This window comes from Vespula pensylvanica, chromosome 4 (genome assembly GCF_014466175.1).
Source record: "Vespula pensylvanica isolate Volc-1 chromosome 4, ASM1446617v1, whole genome shotgun sequence".
In the NCBI taxonomy this organism is placed as follows: Eukaryota; Metazoa; Arthropoda; class Insecta; order Hymenoptera; family Vespidae; genus Vespula; species Vespula pensylvanica.
The window spans coordinates 7,007,608-7,021,772 of record NC_057688.1 but is presented as its reverse complement, the minus strand read 5'-3'; the positions used below and the strand labels follow the sequence as shown (position 1 = coordinate 7,021,772).

The 14,165-nt window shown below is 26.0% G+C and overlaps 5 protein-coding genes across 5 annotated transcripts; 3 read left to right on the top strand and 2 right to left on the bottom strand.

The window, feature by feature from the left end:
* The first annotated feature begins 143 nt into the window (after window positions 1-143).
* On the top strand, window positions 144-2,279 carry LOC122628285 (tektin-B1). The gene is made up of 7 exons (XM_043810424.1): window positions 144-400; window positions 461-623; window positions 698-958; window positions 1,046-1,216; window positions 1,279-1,501; window positions 1,574-1,797; window positions 1,880-2,279. The coding sequence occupies exons 1-7, from the start codon at window positions 355-357 to the stop codon at window positions 2,079-2,081; spliced, it is 1,290 nt and encodes a 429-aa protein (XP_043666359.1). The 5' UTR covers window positions 144-354; the 3' UTR covers window positions 2,082-2,279.
* LOC122628284 (U3 small nucleolar RNA-associated protein 6 homolog) lies at window positions 1,803-4,844 on the bottom strand. The gene is made up of 10 exons (XM_043810423.1): window positions 4,823-4,844; window positions 4,644-4,741; window positions 4,352-4,478; window positions 4,092-4,232; window positions 3,832-4,022; window positions 3,532-3,756; window positions 3,107-3,452; window positions 2,853-3,023; window positions 2,589-2,763; window positions 1,803-2,504 (listed from the first exon to the last, which is right to left on the bottom strand). Exons 2-10 carry the CDS (start codon window positions 4,733-4,735, stop codon window positions 2,164-2,166), a joined length of 1,809 nt encoding a protein of 602 aa, XP_043666358.1. The 5' UTR covers window positions 4,736-4,741; window positions 4,823-4,844; the 3' UTR covers window positions 1,803-2,163.
* Window positions 4,845-4,981: 137 nt separating this feature from the next.
* LOC122628287 lies at window positions 4,982-7,123 on the top strand. Its single transcript, XM_043810428.1, has 7 exons — window positions 4,982-5,203; window positions 5,410-5,619; window positions 5,787-5,949; window positions 6,037-6,168; window positions 6,255-6,389; window positions 6,460-6,691; window positions 6,788-7,123. Exons 1-7 carry the CDS (start codon window positions 5,187-5,189, stop codon window positions 6,976-6,978), a joined length of 1,080 nt encoding a protein of 359 aa, XP_043666363.1. The 5' UTR covers window positions 4,982-5,186; the 3' UTR covers window positions 6,979-7,123.
* A 766-nt stretch (window positions 7,124-7,889) lies between these two features.
* Window positions 7,890-9,643, top strand: LOC122628613 (DNA polymerase beta-like). Its single transcript, XM_043811053.1, has 6 exons — window positions 7,890-8,190; window positions 8,347-8,546; window positions 8,611-8,771; window positions 8,859-9,153; window positions 9,221-9,416; window positions 9,478-9,643. Exons 1-6 carry the CDS (start codon window positions 8,124-8,126, stop codon window positions 9,570-9,572), a joined length of 1,014 nt encoding a protein of 337 aa, XP_043666988.1. The 5' UTR covers window positions 7,890-8,123; the 3' UTR covers window positions 9,573-9,643.
* Window positions 9,644-9,994: 351 nt separating this feature from the next.
* Window positions 9,995-13,134, bottom strand: LOC122628564 (heparan-alpha-glucosaminide N-acetyltransferase-like). The gene is made up of 12 exons (XM_043810973.1): window positions 12,988-13,134; window positions 12,585-12,767; window positions 12,390-12,499; window positions 12,164-12,270; window positions 11,942-12,057; window positions 11,739-11,836; window positions 11,555-11,662; window positions 11,237-11,489; window positions 10,886-11,165; window positions 10,645-10,769; window positions 10,313-10,496; window positions 9,995-10,209 (listed from the first exon to the last, which is right to left on the bottom strand). The coding sequence occupies exons 2-12, from the start codon at window positions 12,723-12,725 to the stop codon at window positions 10,031-10,033; spliced, it is 1,701 nt and encodes a 566-aa protein (XP_043666908.1). The 5' UTR covers window positions 12,726-12,767; window positions 12,988-13,134; the 3' UTR covers window positions 9,995-10,030.
* Between the last annotated feature and the right edge of the window lie 1,031 nt (window positions 13,135-14,165).

Sequence of the window (14,165 nt, the reverse complement as noted above, 5' to 3'; positions counted from 1 at the left end):
AATTAGCAAGTTTTCATATAACGGCGCCAATTTCAAATTTCACATTTCTGCTTTGATAGATACGTATGATATATTTAATACAGAAATATGCATTGTACATTGAGAAAAATATAATTAATTAACGAATTCTCCGATCAAGAAGATATCCTGTGCATTATTTCTAATCTATTGATGATAGAAAGAATGAATTCCTTTTAATAGACAACAATCAAAAAGCATTTACGAATTGCCATGGCAACCAACTCATGTTGAATCTTTCTCGCTAACGATTTCTTTTTATTTCTTGTATTTGTCTCGTTTATTGAATTCTTATATCGGTAGATCGACTGAATTAGATAATAAATTCTCTTTGTAATGGCTAAATCTGTAACTGTTTACGAGAAACCAGTGCCACATATCGGTATGTATTGATAATAATATTTAGAAATTCAAATAAACTGAAGATGATTTATCTAAAAAGGATTACCTGATTGGTATGCTAAGCAATGGGAACTTCAGCAAAGTGTAGGAAGTAGAATATCTGATGCATTTGAATTGCGTAATTCAGGAAGGATCATTCGATCCGAAACAAGAGTTAAAACAGAATGGAATACATATATGAATAATGTTCGACTGGCAGATAGGTAAATATCATTTTTGAAAAATGATACATACTGTTTAAGTATAATAATTAAATTTAATGATGTATTATCAATAGGATAACAGAACTGTCTAAATGGGGAGAATTATTTGAACATTTATTAACAAGATTACTCTCTGAAATACATCTTTTAAAAGATGAGAAAGCAAACACGGAAAGAGAGATAGATACATTAAATTATCCTCTACAAGTTACCGCGGAATGTATATCAATGAGAGACTGTCGTCGAGGAACAGAACTTACTTATGATGAGGCTGATACAGAATTGAAAAAAGAACTCTGCATCATAGAAAATGTTAAAACTTTTTTGACCGATAAGTAAATGTGTATTTATTTTTATTATATCATATAATATATGTGAAGGTAGGCTATAGTTATAAGATTATTTTCATGCATTTTCAACAGGGTGCAAGCTTCATGGGAAAAATTAAATTGTTTGGAAGAAGTTAAATTTAAAATAAATTTAGATATTGAAGATAAAAATGAAGCGATTAGGATTGATAAAGAAAAGCTTGAATTGGATCGTACTTGTGCTAATATTAGTTATAAACCAAATGCTTTGAAAAAATTAAAAAAGTAAGTGTGTAATAAAATTGATGAATGTTTTGTATACTAAATACATATTCATGTTATTATAGTGAGATATCTTATGAAAGTTGGATAGAACATTGCAATAATTTGAAAATTTTGGCAGACAATGAATTAAGTGATGTATATAGTTTTCGGGAAGGTATGCAAGTTATGCGCGACCGTGCAAACAATGATATAAAAGCTCAACAAGATGTTACTGACTTTGCTTTGAGAAAACGAATATATCAAACTCAAAAAGCTAGAAACGAACTTGAATGGCAGAAATTAAAGGTATATGATTCAATATATATATTCTTTTCTATTTAAAAATAAACTTTTAAAAATTTAATATCGACATTATAGATGCACAAAGAAATGGAAAATTTACAGAAAGAAATTGTACGATTGGAAGATGAATTTTTGCATAAAACAGATGCAATAAAATGTGCCGAAACAAGATTAGAAAATCGTAACTACCGACCTGGTTTTGAATTGTGCGAAGATGAAGCACAAACGGGTTTAAGAAATGAAGTTTTACAACTGAGAAAAATAGAAAATGAATTAGCTAAAGCAATTGAAAACGCGAAGTATGTATTTATGTAAATATTTTATTACTGACGAATATATCTCATGGTGTTTCCATAATCTGTTTTTTATTTTTTTTTATAGAGCGACATATAATGGTCTAGAATCTTTACTTCTACGGGTTGATAGAAATTTAGAAGATAAACAACACTCACTTTCAACAGATATCATGTGTTTAGACATGAGATCAACATTAAAAACTGGCGATAGAACAAAATTACCTAACGAAACAGATCGTAATATTGTACTGACTCGTATGGAGAAAGAAATACCACTGGAATCATAAATTCTAATATTACATGTTGATTATCTATGAATCAGTGAAATATATAATACATATAAGTATCAATTTTAATATATCTAATATTTCATGAAACTGAATTTATTGAATCAGGATTAGCTTTAATTAAAGCATATTCAGAAATAAAAATATCGGTCAAAGCTACTTCTAAAGTTTTAACTGCTCGTCTATATATCTCTCCAACTTTTTTTGGATCTCCATGTTTCATTTCAAATATGATATAATCTAGCCAAACCTTAAAACTATTTTTACCGAATTGTAAAGCGGCCATTTCATGAGGACGTCTTGCATATTTTAATGCAATTTCTGGTTGAATAAGTTCTAATTCTGCCATTTTTTTGTGTAATTCAAGACATATTGGTGGTTGTAAGCAAAGACTATCGTACATTTTCCGAGCAGTATGAATACCTAAAATAACATCAAATAATATAAATACATAGTTATTGATGTCTGGAATCTAAATTATAAGAAATAAAATTTTTTGATAGATACTTTTAGTTAAAACTAGCCATTCTATATAACTAGGTTTCATATCCTTAGAAATGTTAGGATGTTCTTGTACTGCAGCTTGAAAAATTTCTTCAGTTTTATCAGGACTTTTAGCTTGTGTATGTAAAAGCTTCATTCTCCACAAAGGTAATGACTTCTCACCAAGAATTTGTGTTGCCTGTATAAAAGTAAGAAGTTGAAGATATTTTCTTTATTTTGTTCTACTAGAAATGTTAAAAAAAATATATATATATATAAAGATATTACTTTTACGAATACATTGGTAGCTTCCTCTTCTTGTCTTGTAACTAATAAATGTCTTAATCTAACATGCCAAAGACTAACACTATTTGGAATAATTTCAATAGCAGAGGAAAGAATTTCTTCTAACTTCTTTTGTGCATTTTCATCTTTTTTGTCATTACTCAACATATCAATCTAAAATAAAATAATTTATTATTATTCAATTATGAATTTTTCTTTGAATTATATAATTATTCAAATTTTCTATTTATATATACCCAATGTAAATAATATTTTTCCTTTAATTTTTTAGCTTGATGTGCCTGTGCTAAAGTATTTTTTAATAATTTTTTCTTAAAATTTGGGAGACTTCCTGCATCGTGATTTATTTCTAATAAACATTCTATATAAAGAGACCACATTTCCTCTGTTTTAATCTTTTTTACAGCTGTTTGATAAACTTTATTACAAGAAGTTATACGATCTCTTAAAGAAGATTGTTCAGAAGAATTAACTTCCATTATTGATTCGTCAGATGCAAATGGTTGTACTAAACCTTCCAATTCACGGCGTGCCATTGTATCCCACATTAAGGGTTCATGTGCATATTGTTGGATCATGTCACTAAAATATATAAATGCAATGAAATAAATCATAATTTAATTTTAAGTTATTATCTATATATCCACGAAATAAAATTTACCTAACAATGTTTTTCTGTAACTTTTCTGCCTTGTATTCTTTTGTAATATTTAGTAATTCTATAATAAATTTAATATCTTCTATACATTTGCTTGCTTCTTTATATACAACATAAGCTCTTTTTAATGGTAAAGGCATGTCATCTTCATCATCTATTTCAGATGGAGTGCTTTGTGTTTTACTTTCATTATCTTCAGTATTATTTAATGTTTCATCTAATTCTAATCTACAAGCAACATAAAATATTGCAATTTCTTATCTAAAATGACATTCATATAAAGTAATATTAATTTTTATTTACCTAAAAGTATCAACAAATAATAGTTGTGAATTTGGATGAATATGTAAACCACGAAGAAGAAATTGACGCGCGGTTTGTCTGTTATTATTTTCTTCAAGTTCCCATCGTGCCGCAATGTGCCAACATTTTGGTTTATCTTGATGCACTTGTAACATTTTACCTATCATACGACTGACACAACTTTGAAAACGCTGAAATAAAATATCACAGTTACTGAATTTAATCAATTTCAAATTTATTTACAAAATATATAAACTTACCACATGTTTGCAGAACTTTATATATGCAATCCAAAATCTAATATCATCTTGGAACTTAAATATAGCTTCTTTATATAAATGATTAACTTTATTCGCAATTGCATAATCGACATCAGATTTTTTGTGAGTGATACCGAATTTCTAATAAATAACAGAAAGATATATATTTAATTAAAATATATTAGAAACTATATAATTATATGCAATATTATAAAAAGAAAAAATATATAAAATAAAAAAAAATACAAAAAATCATTTACATCTCTTCGTTGTTTAATTAGTTTCAAGAGATCCATTTCATATTGAATATATCGTAAATAGTCTTCTTTACATTTTGTATGCCGCTGAACTTTATATTCAAATTCTTTAAGTTTTTTTGCTATACCTCTGATGGAATAATAAATAAAATTTGTTATTAAAGATATTATTAAAAGTAGCGTTGTTGTAAAGGTTATACAAAATTAATGTTAATATTAACATTATTTAGACTAAATTTTATTTGTATTTTTATAGACAGAATGATAATTAGCATCAATGTATATCACAACATACCGAATTTCATTTTTATCAAAAAGTTTTATTTTTTCCATTTGTTCCAATTCAGGAATCATATCCTCACATCGCTTTTCTACAAATTCTGCCATCCTGATCTGTTTTTATTTATATATTTAAATACAAAATTTATTTTATTATAAATATTAAATTATAACACACTATACATGTAATATAACTTTTCACGACACACGTGAAAGGATCTAAATCCAACGGTAGCATAAAAAATAACATATACGTGCTTACAATAAAAAATATGAAACTCTAGAATACCGCGCCATCTGAAATTGAAAATACAAACTAAAAATTCTAAGCTATTCTTTCAGACTAATCTGGAATCCCTGTTATCTCTGCTGTAAAAAAGGTTGTGAAAAATTAGAGTTACGTATAACGATGTAGTTTCCATTATTCTGTAATGAAAACTCTCAAAAATATTAAATATACTTAAACAATTATTCGAATTAACAACGATATGACAATATTGGAAAAGGTTAATTTATAATATCAGTATTAAAATATTGAATAGTGTCATTATTTTTAAAAATGTTCAAGCGAAACAGGTGATTATACGAGTTGCATTTTTATTGCTTCTAATATATTTGATAAAGAATATTAGATATTGAACATTATATTTTTGGTTGTAAAATAAAATGAAACATTAAATTTTTGATTATAAAATATTACTTATAGATTTTTTGTTTATTATATAAGTTGATGAGCAGTGATGTATGTCATAACAAAATAATAATGAAAGTTTATTGTTTAGGTTGAAACATAAAATGATTTGCATTGGTATTATTATATTTGCCACTATACTTTATAATGAATTTCTTGTATATGAAATACAAAAATTCAAATGGGCATTAAGAGACTGTAAAGACTGTGTTAAAGTACTTCTTGTAGCAGATCCACAAATATTAGGAGAGAAAAATGAGGATTATACAGGTTCATGGCTAGCAAGATGGGATAGCGATAGGTAAGTATAATGTAAAAGTGAATCATTTGTCTTATAAATTTTTTTAACTACTTTTTAACTTTTTGAACATGTATTATAAGAAACTACAGAAGATATATATTTTTTTAAAAGATTTAATGGAATGTAAAAATTGATCTCAGTTTTGTTCCACAGTGTATTATTTACAGGTACTTAGAGAAAACCTTTTCAAGAGCTTTAAGGTATTCTCAACCACATGTTATAGCATTTCTTGGAGATCTCATGGATGAAGGACATATTGCTAATGCAGAAAAATTTAATAAATATAAAAAGAGGTTGGATTCTATATTTCAAACTCCTGACAATATCATGGTATATAGTTCTAAAAAATGATTTGAAAATGATCTATTTCATATCAATATGATTAATATTTTGTCTAATTTACTTGATATCAATTAGAAAATCTATTTACCTGGTGATAATGATATTGGAGGAGAAGAAGATAAAGTTTCCACAAATATTCAAAATAGATTTCATTATGCATATAGTCAGCCTGATGTATTAGTTTATAAACGTGTTACATTTTTTAAGGTAATATATCTAAATAACAGATTTTAAATCTTCTGATTTTCATGAGATTCATTCTATTTTCTAGTACATATGTATTTTTTTTGTAGATAAATAGATTGACTCATTTTATGCCAGAAGCTCCTAAAGATGCATTTCTTAATGATTATACAGAAAGAAATACAACTAATGTTATACTGAGTCATATACCATTATTATTTATGCCAGGAAGTTTTGTACAAAATGTATGTCTGTAAATATGCTTTTAAGTAAAAACGATACATGATAATGTTGTCTATTTATTTTTTTTTGTAGGTTATCAAAGAATTATCACCACAAATTATTTTTACTGCGCATGAACATAAAGCATTACATATTAGTTTGGATACAGCCACAGATCAATTAAGCGAAGTTTGGATTCTTCCACCTCATGAAACACCGTTATATCAATTAAGAATGGATGTAGGTGATATCCATGAAGTTCAAATACCAACATGCTCTTACAGAATGGGCGTTCGGAATATGGGTTATGGAATTGCATATATTGGTATAAAAATAAAAATAATAATAGTATTTTTATTTTTATTACATAATGAACTTTTCTAGTATATATATATATATATATTTTTTATTCTTATTGTAGATACTCAAGAAAAAATAGTTGAATTTACAATTCTATGGTTACCAAATAGGTTCTTGCAGCTGAAGATTTATATTTTTATTATAATATTAGTGATTTTGTTATTATTATGTTCTTGCATATGTACCTGTTGCTCCAAAACTTATACAACATACAATCGTATACCCACCATTTCACAGTACAGTAAATCTTAAAAGATGTTGGTACTTAAGAATTTAATTAATATTTATTTAGAGTGACAGTAATCCGTCCAAGTAATGTGATTGTTCTATTATTCATTGAATATTTTAAACAAAATTTCATGGAAATTAAAAATATTAATATTTCATTTTATTTTAATAGTCCATGATGAAAATTTTAATTTTATTTAATGTATCTATCAAAGATTTCCCAAAGTTCCTTTATTATATAATATAAATATACATACGTGCCTATATCAGTGTTATGCACGTCCAGTATTATGTCTTGTGTAACACGAGTACATAGCTTACACAATGCTAAGAAAATTATATCAATTAATATTTTTCTTATATAAACAATTTAAAAAGTGTGTATAAAAGTACTGTATATAAAATTATATTTAAATATTCAATAAAAATTAAATAATCATACACACACACACATACACATATACTATATATAAAGGCGTGCATACACGTAAATTTCAAGAAATAACATAAGAAATCTTAATTGTGATCTGTCTTATTTACAGCAAGGTTATTATTTAAACAATAACGAATCTGTTTATTTTTGCGTTTTAATGAAGTTATAATAATCCTATGTCTACGCTATGTACATATACACGGTTATCTTTCTCTTTTCCTCTCTTTCATTCTCTCTCTCTCTCTCTCTCTCTCTCTCTCTCTCTCTCTCTCTCTCTCTCTCTCTCTCTCTCTCTCTCTCATTATTTATAATTTATAATTAGAAAGTGTTAAATAAATATGTATGTTGACTTTCAATGTGAGCTGTTTAATCATTTTTTTCATTTGTAAAATAAACATGTTTCATTTATTATATTTTTCTATTAACATTTATTAAATTTTTATTTTTATTTCTTATATTTATTGTACTCATTCTTTTACAAATGAATTCTCTGATTATAGATATTTAACATATAGAAGTTTAATGTATATATAGATTACATTAGGTTATATGCGCCCGCGCGTAATAAGTGCGCATATATATATATGTATGTTTGTATAAAAACATTTGACGTAATAATGGAGCCGGCTGTTGAATTTGTATATTATTTTTTCAAAATTAATTAGTTATAAATATAGTAATACATTTTACAAATAATTAATGTACTTCAATAACGTGTAAAATTTCTATAAATAAGATGGGCAAAAGAAAAGCACCTGATAATGCAGGGAACCCTAACCAGGATTTATGTGATTTTCTAATGGGTAAATATGAATTGTACATTTATATGAAATATTATATATATATATTTATATATATATTTATATATATATATTTAATGTACTAAAGATATTTTCACTACGAATACATATGTTACAAAAAATCTAGATACATATATATGTCATATAATTTGTTTATAGAACTGGCAAATTATGAAAAAAATGTTAGTAAAAATATTTACAAATATAATGCTTATCGTAAAGCAGCTGGTAGTTTGAGTACTTTAACTGATAGAGTTAAAAGCGGAGAAGAAGCCAAAAAATTGCCAGGAATTGGAGAAAAAATTGCTAAAAAGATAGATGAATTTCTTAAGACTGGGAAACTACGCAAATTAGAAGAAGTAAATAATGTAATATCGTATAAATATATTTAATATTGATATTTATATGATCATTTTATTATAGATTAATAAAAATGATAATAATATTGCAATCAATCTTTTAACTCGTGTTTCTGGTATTGGACCTGCAAAAGCAAAAGAATTAGTGGAAGATGGAATTAAAAGTTTAAATGATTTAAAAAAACATCAAGACAAATTAAGTCACCATCAAAGACTTGGTTTAAAGTATTAGTGATAAGCTTTATAATCGTCATTTATTATATTGATATTTATTATTATTATGAAAAATATTAATTACATTTTCTTTTCCAGATATTTTGATGATTTTGAGAAAAAAATACCTAGAACAGAGATAACTGAAATTGAACAAATGTTAAAGAAATATATTTATGAATTGAATAAAGAATATATTATTACTGTATGTGGAAGTTACAGACGTGGTAAAGAAGCAAGTGGAGATATTGATGTATTAATAACTCATCCAAATTACATTTCTGAGGAAAAAGAATCGAAAAAGAAGAATGATTTACTTAAAAATATTGTTGAATATCTTGAAAAAAAACAGTTAATTACAGATACAATGTCTCTTGGGTCAACAAAATTTATGGTACACATTTTCCCTTTTGTTTTAATAAGATTAGTAATAATTTCTTAATTTAAAATTTTATTCATAGGGTGTATGTCGTATACCAAATGATAAAAGTAAGTTATTCAGACGATTGGATATAAGATTGGTACCATATGATCAATATTATTGTGCTATACTTCATTATACGGGCAGCGATCTTTTTAATAAAAACATTAGGGCTCATGCATTGGAGAAGAAATATACATTAAATGAATACACATTAAAACGACTTACAACAGAAGGTACTTATAAATAAAATTCTTTAAATTATATGCATCAAATTTTAATGAACTTTTATTTTAGGTGTTCCAGGAGAAGCTGAAAAAATTACATGTGAAGAAGATATTTTTAAAATATTGGGACTTCCTTATAAAGAACCAAAAAATCGAGATCTTTAAACTCTTTTATTCTATATGCATGTAAAATTTATTTTGAACAATGAATTAATATTTAATATTTATAATAAGAAGTTCGAATGTGTACATATGTCTTAAATTTTGAATTGAAAGGGAAATACTTTTTAAATCAATAGTCAAGGGTCGTATAAAAATTATTGATATTTATTTATAAAAATAGCATATAACTATAATAAAACCAAATATTATTATTTATTAAAGTTTAACAAATATTCATTATCTCTTTCATGTTATGTATAATTATATTATGTGTTACTGTTCTCTCTTATTATAATAACACTTATATTGTTTTATTCAATAATAATACAGTATAATCGTTTATTATTAATTAGAAAATAACAATAATACAATGAATATTAAAAGAATTAATTTTTTTCGAATATATAAATAATTAATGCAAGTAATTATCTTAATATCTATATTACATTCCTTTCAGAAATTTAGACTGTAATTACAATGTCTTTCTTATAAAGCAGATGTGCAATAAGTAACCACAATGCTGTTGTCCACAAATTGATAACAAGTTGAGTAGAATGCGTTTGATCATTTTCTTTCCATGACCAAGGAAATAATCCCATTGTAACAGAATGTCCAATATAAAGAAATATTGAATTGGCTCCTGCATAACAACAAAATTTTATATATATATACTCAGAAATGTATTTGAATTAAAAGAATACTAATGCTTAAAATAATAAATGTATTTTATATTATTTACAGACCTGCATATACAAATGGTGTTCCAGTCCAAAATTGCTTATAATCAATTAAATAATATAGTATAGCAAATAAAAGGAAAGCAAAGCTGCATGTTGTCAAGACAAATGAAATTGTCATCATTTTTTTGCTAAGTGGTATTATACCATCTTCTTTACTAAAGTTGCATAAAAATCCAGCAATAATACCCTGAATTAATATAATCACATAATATTTATGTTTTTTATTTATATATTTTTATTTTTATTGTTAATATACGAAACGAGTGAGATAGAATCTTAGATGAATTTTTATATCTATATGTATATATTTACTGCATAACAGAAAAATAATTTACCGTAATCAATGACCATAATAGCCATCTTAAGATTTTTGAACTACATTGGTAATAATATAGTAAAATTTTTCCTGCATGGATTCCCAAATAAACGATAAATATAGCTGACAAAGTATTCATAATTCCTGGAAAATATTATATTAAATATGTATAATATATATATATATATATATATATATATATATATATATATGTGTGTACTGAAAAGAATAATGTACGTTTAAGATTGATAATAACATGCCTTCAGGATCATGGCGTAATATAACTCCATAGACAGGATTTTGTGTTTGAGCATACATGTGATTACCAAAGACATATCTGTCTATATAACCAGCTGCTCCACCAGTACAATTTATGTATTTTTTGAAAGTATCATATCCTCCTGGTCCTAAATATCCTTTTGGACAATTTGCGACTGGCAAGAGAAAAGTTATTAAAGTGTGAGCAGTAACGATACTTAAAATAATCAACCACTGAATCCAATTTTCTAGAATATCTCCTAAAATAAAGAATCGTCCAAACTGCAACAATCAATTTAACGGTATTATTTTCTCTCTTTTTGAAGTCTTTTTTATAAATAAAAGAAGCGAACCTGTAAATGCGATTTCATAAATATTGTTTCTATCACAGTACAAACAAAATAAGAAATTGCCAAAAGTTGTAAAACACCAGGAAAACGGAGATCTTCTAAATATTTACTTTTTTGACTATTAATCATTAAACCAAGAACTATTAATACCAATGATCTGGCAAAATTGCGTAAAATTATTTTCGATCGTGAAGATGTATTACGAAGCTCTGCCCTTTTTGATATTGCTATTGTTAAACCCATTATCCATGCAAACCTATAATAGAAACTTATAATATATGTGATTTAATTATATAAAAAAATTAATTAATAATAATTTACCAAGGAAGCACTAAATCAGCAACAGTAAGACCAAACCAAGCACTATGATTAAAAAATACATATTCTCCTCCTCCATTATTAACAAATATCATTAAGAGTATAGCAATACTAGAACAGAAAATGAATATTGTAAAAATAAAAAATTTTATACACGAAATTTATTTCCGTTTAGAAATAGAATTACCCTCGAAACGTGTCAACTGATTGAATCCTTGTACTTAGTCGAGTTATATTCATTATTGGTTGAACTGGACTTTCAGATTCTTGTAATCTTGTTAAATCCTGATAACACATTTAAAAAATAATATGATGTTATTAAAAGAATAATAAAATTAATAACTATTTGGATATTTTATCATGACTATTTGGATTTTATGATGTACTTACATCATGGATGTATGTTGTATCTCGCTCAAAATAATATTTTATAGCTCTCAGAATTACTTTTCCTGTTTGTATTACAATTATTAACATAATTAATATTATTAGTGCTGCTAGTAATGCTAGAAAATAAAATAATAATTAATTTATATACTATAATATTAGTTATAGCATAGAAATAATATATCAGAAACGTTTTTTAAGACGAAGTAAAAACATATAGCTTACGAAAATAAGCATCGGATGGTTCATTAATTACATAAATATCTGAACATAATTCTTTAGCAGAGAGATTCCATCCATAACTCCCATGTTCTTTGAATACATATGTCGTGCTACATGGAAATTTATAAACATAATTATATACATAATGAAGAATTCAACGAAAATATCTGACTATATTTATGTACATATGTACATATATATATATATATTGTACTTATATTTTACTTACTGACACCATTCAAGATTAGTCATATAATACATATGAAGTGGATATTTTGTAGACACTAATAATGTTGTGTTACTTTCTGCAGATAAATTGGTTGTTGGTATTCCATGACACTATATAAAATAAATAATGTAAGTATTATTCTGCACATATATAGATAATTCAAATTATAATATTTGCTTTATAATAGATACATACCAATCTACATTCAGAAAACGTAGAATAGAATGTAAGATTTTGTTTATATTTATTTATAATACTCAAACATGCTTGATCAATTCCAAGTGATCTATTTGAATTTAAACAGACGTTGGTTGCTTGTTTTATGACAGAAGCCATATTTTATTTTATGCATTTGCTGTTAACAAATTTTTTTTCCAACTATAAAAACCAAAGAGACATTGATTTTAAAATAACATACGTATATTATACTTAGATTTTAATAAATATTATTTTTATATAAGTTATGAATATAAATGTTAGCAATAAAGATGTATAAATAATTTATTATCAAAAGATTTATAATAATTTGACAACTATCATTCAGTATGAACACTATTATAAAAAAAATCTAGCGTCATATTATTATTATTCATATTACCTGCAAACTAATAGCACCCAATATTTTACTGTTTTGAGCAAATAATTATGAACATGTTTAAGTCGCAGACTTGAATACTAAAATGACAATTACGCACTATTCAATGCAGTAGCTCCATCGAACTTTTGCGCAAATTAGTAAGGGAATTTGTCGCTATGGTGCGCAGCAAGAGAATCCTTTCTCGAAGGTAAAAGAATAATTTTCGCGTTCAACTATTCAAAGTAAAGTAATATCATAGAAACTTATTGCCACAGCGAAAATTATGATAAAGCAGCCGCCAAGGACGAGGTTTTTTGATACTGTACTACAGCGTTGAACTGATACTTTGAGAAAGTAAATGTAAAGTGAAGAGAACTTTGTGAATCTGACTTTTTACTCCGTAAGAAGATGACGGCAAAATAAATTAACAAAATTACTTACATTTTAAACGTATTTGAAACATTTCTATTGGGAGTATTTAAAAAAATTAAAATAACTTGTTATTTTGGGAATTTGAATTGCTAATATAAAAAAATGATTTTAATTTTTTATTTTTTTTAATCATGGACACTGTCCTTTAAAATTTCAATACTAAAAGATTTTTATCTTAGGATTATTGACCACGAGTAATATAAAAAATATGTGCTTTTATTAACTTCGACAATTATCGAGTTAGAGTTTTCTTTTGTATTTCAACAAGTGAACGTCAAAGTTTCTCTACATATTTTAAACGCAAAAACTTTAACATAAAGCTTAAACATTGAAGTCAGTGCAATACTGAAGAGGATCTAAACGATGATCCGTTTCATGATGATCGATCCCTCAACGATCTAACCTGAAACAAAAAAGAATAAGAAGAAAAAAGAAAAGAAAAAAGAGAAAAACAAAAGAGAAGAAGAAAAGAAGAGAGAAAAAGATCTGCAAGATACTGAAGACAGTAAGACCGTTCAAAATCTATTTATCTGTCGAAGTATGATTTGCAATGTAAAATGAAATATATTTAACGTCTAATTGAACTTAGACAGAAGAGAGATTTTGGAAAAATTAGAAATATGCAGCCATTCGCCCGGTAGTACTTGCGTTTTATAATTACATATAAAATTTAATTACAGATTTTAGATATAATTCAAAGATTTCGAGATTTCGCAAGTACTACCGACCCAGGTCCCACCGCGGGGAGGTTGCTGCATCTGGGGACC

Excerpts from the sequence above, each read along its gene's own strand:
- LOC122628284 (XM_043810423.1), bottom strand. The coding sequence starts at position 4,735 with ATGGCAGAATTTGTAGAAAAGCGATGTGAGGATATGATTCCTGAATTG. Across the intron at positions 3,453-3,531 it reads TTACAGAAAAACATTGTTAG|TGACATGATCCAACAATATG; the intron begins GTAAATTTTATT and ends TATATATTTTAG. Across the intron at positions 2,764-2,852 it reads CTACCAATGTATTCGTAAAA|GCAACACAAATTCTTGGTGA; the intron begins GTAATATCTTTA and ends ACTTTTATACAG.
- LOC122628564 (XM_043810973.1), bottom strand. The coding sequence starts at position 12,725 with ATGGCTTCTGTCATAAAACAAGCAACCAACGTCTGTTTAAATTCAAAT. Across the intron at positions 12,271-12,389 it reads ACTAATCTTGAATGGTGTCA|CACGACATATGTATTCAAAG; the intron begins GTAAGTAAAATA and ends ATTTCCATGTAG. Across the intron at positions 11,166-11,236 it reads TTATGAAATCGCATTTACAG|TTTGGACGATTCTTTATTTT; the intron begins GTTCGCTTCTTT and ends TGATTGTTGCAG.
- LOC122628613 (XM_043811053.1), top strand. The coding sequence starts at position 8,124 with ATGGGCAAAAGAAAAGCACCTGATAATGCAGGGAACCCTAACCAGGAT. Across the intron at positions 9,154-9,220 it reads TTGGGTCAACAAAATTTATG|GGTGTATGTCGTATACCAAA; the intron begins GTACACATTTTC and ends TTTTATTCATAG. Across the intron at positions 9,417-9,477 it reads AAAACGACTTACAACAGAAG|GTGTTCCAGGAGAAGCTGAA; the intron begins GTACTTATAAAT and ends CTTTTATTTTAG.
- LOC122628287 (XM_043810428.1), top strand. Across the intron at positions 6,390-6,459 it reads CAGGAAGTTTTGTACAAAAT|GTTATCAAAGAATTATCACC; the intron begins GTATGTCTGTAA and ends TTTTTTTTGTAG. Across the intron at positions 6,692-6,787 it reads TTATGGAATTGCATATATTG|ATACTCAAGAAAAAATAGTT; the intron begins GTATAAAAATAA and ends TTCTTATTGTAG.
- LOC122628285 (XM_043810424.1), top strand. The coding sequence starts at position 355 with ATGGCTAAATCTGTAACTGTTTACGAGAAACCAGTGCCACATATCG. Across the intron at positions 1,502-1,573 it reads TTGAATGGCAGAAATTAAAG|ATGCACAAAGAAATGGAAAA; the intron begins GTATATGATTCA and ends TCGACATTATAG. Across the intron at positions 1,798-1,879 it reads AAAGCAATTGAAAACGCGAA|AGCGACATATAATGGTCTAG; the intron begins GTATGTATTTAT and ends TTTTTTTTATAG.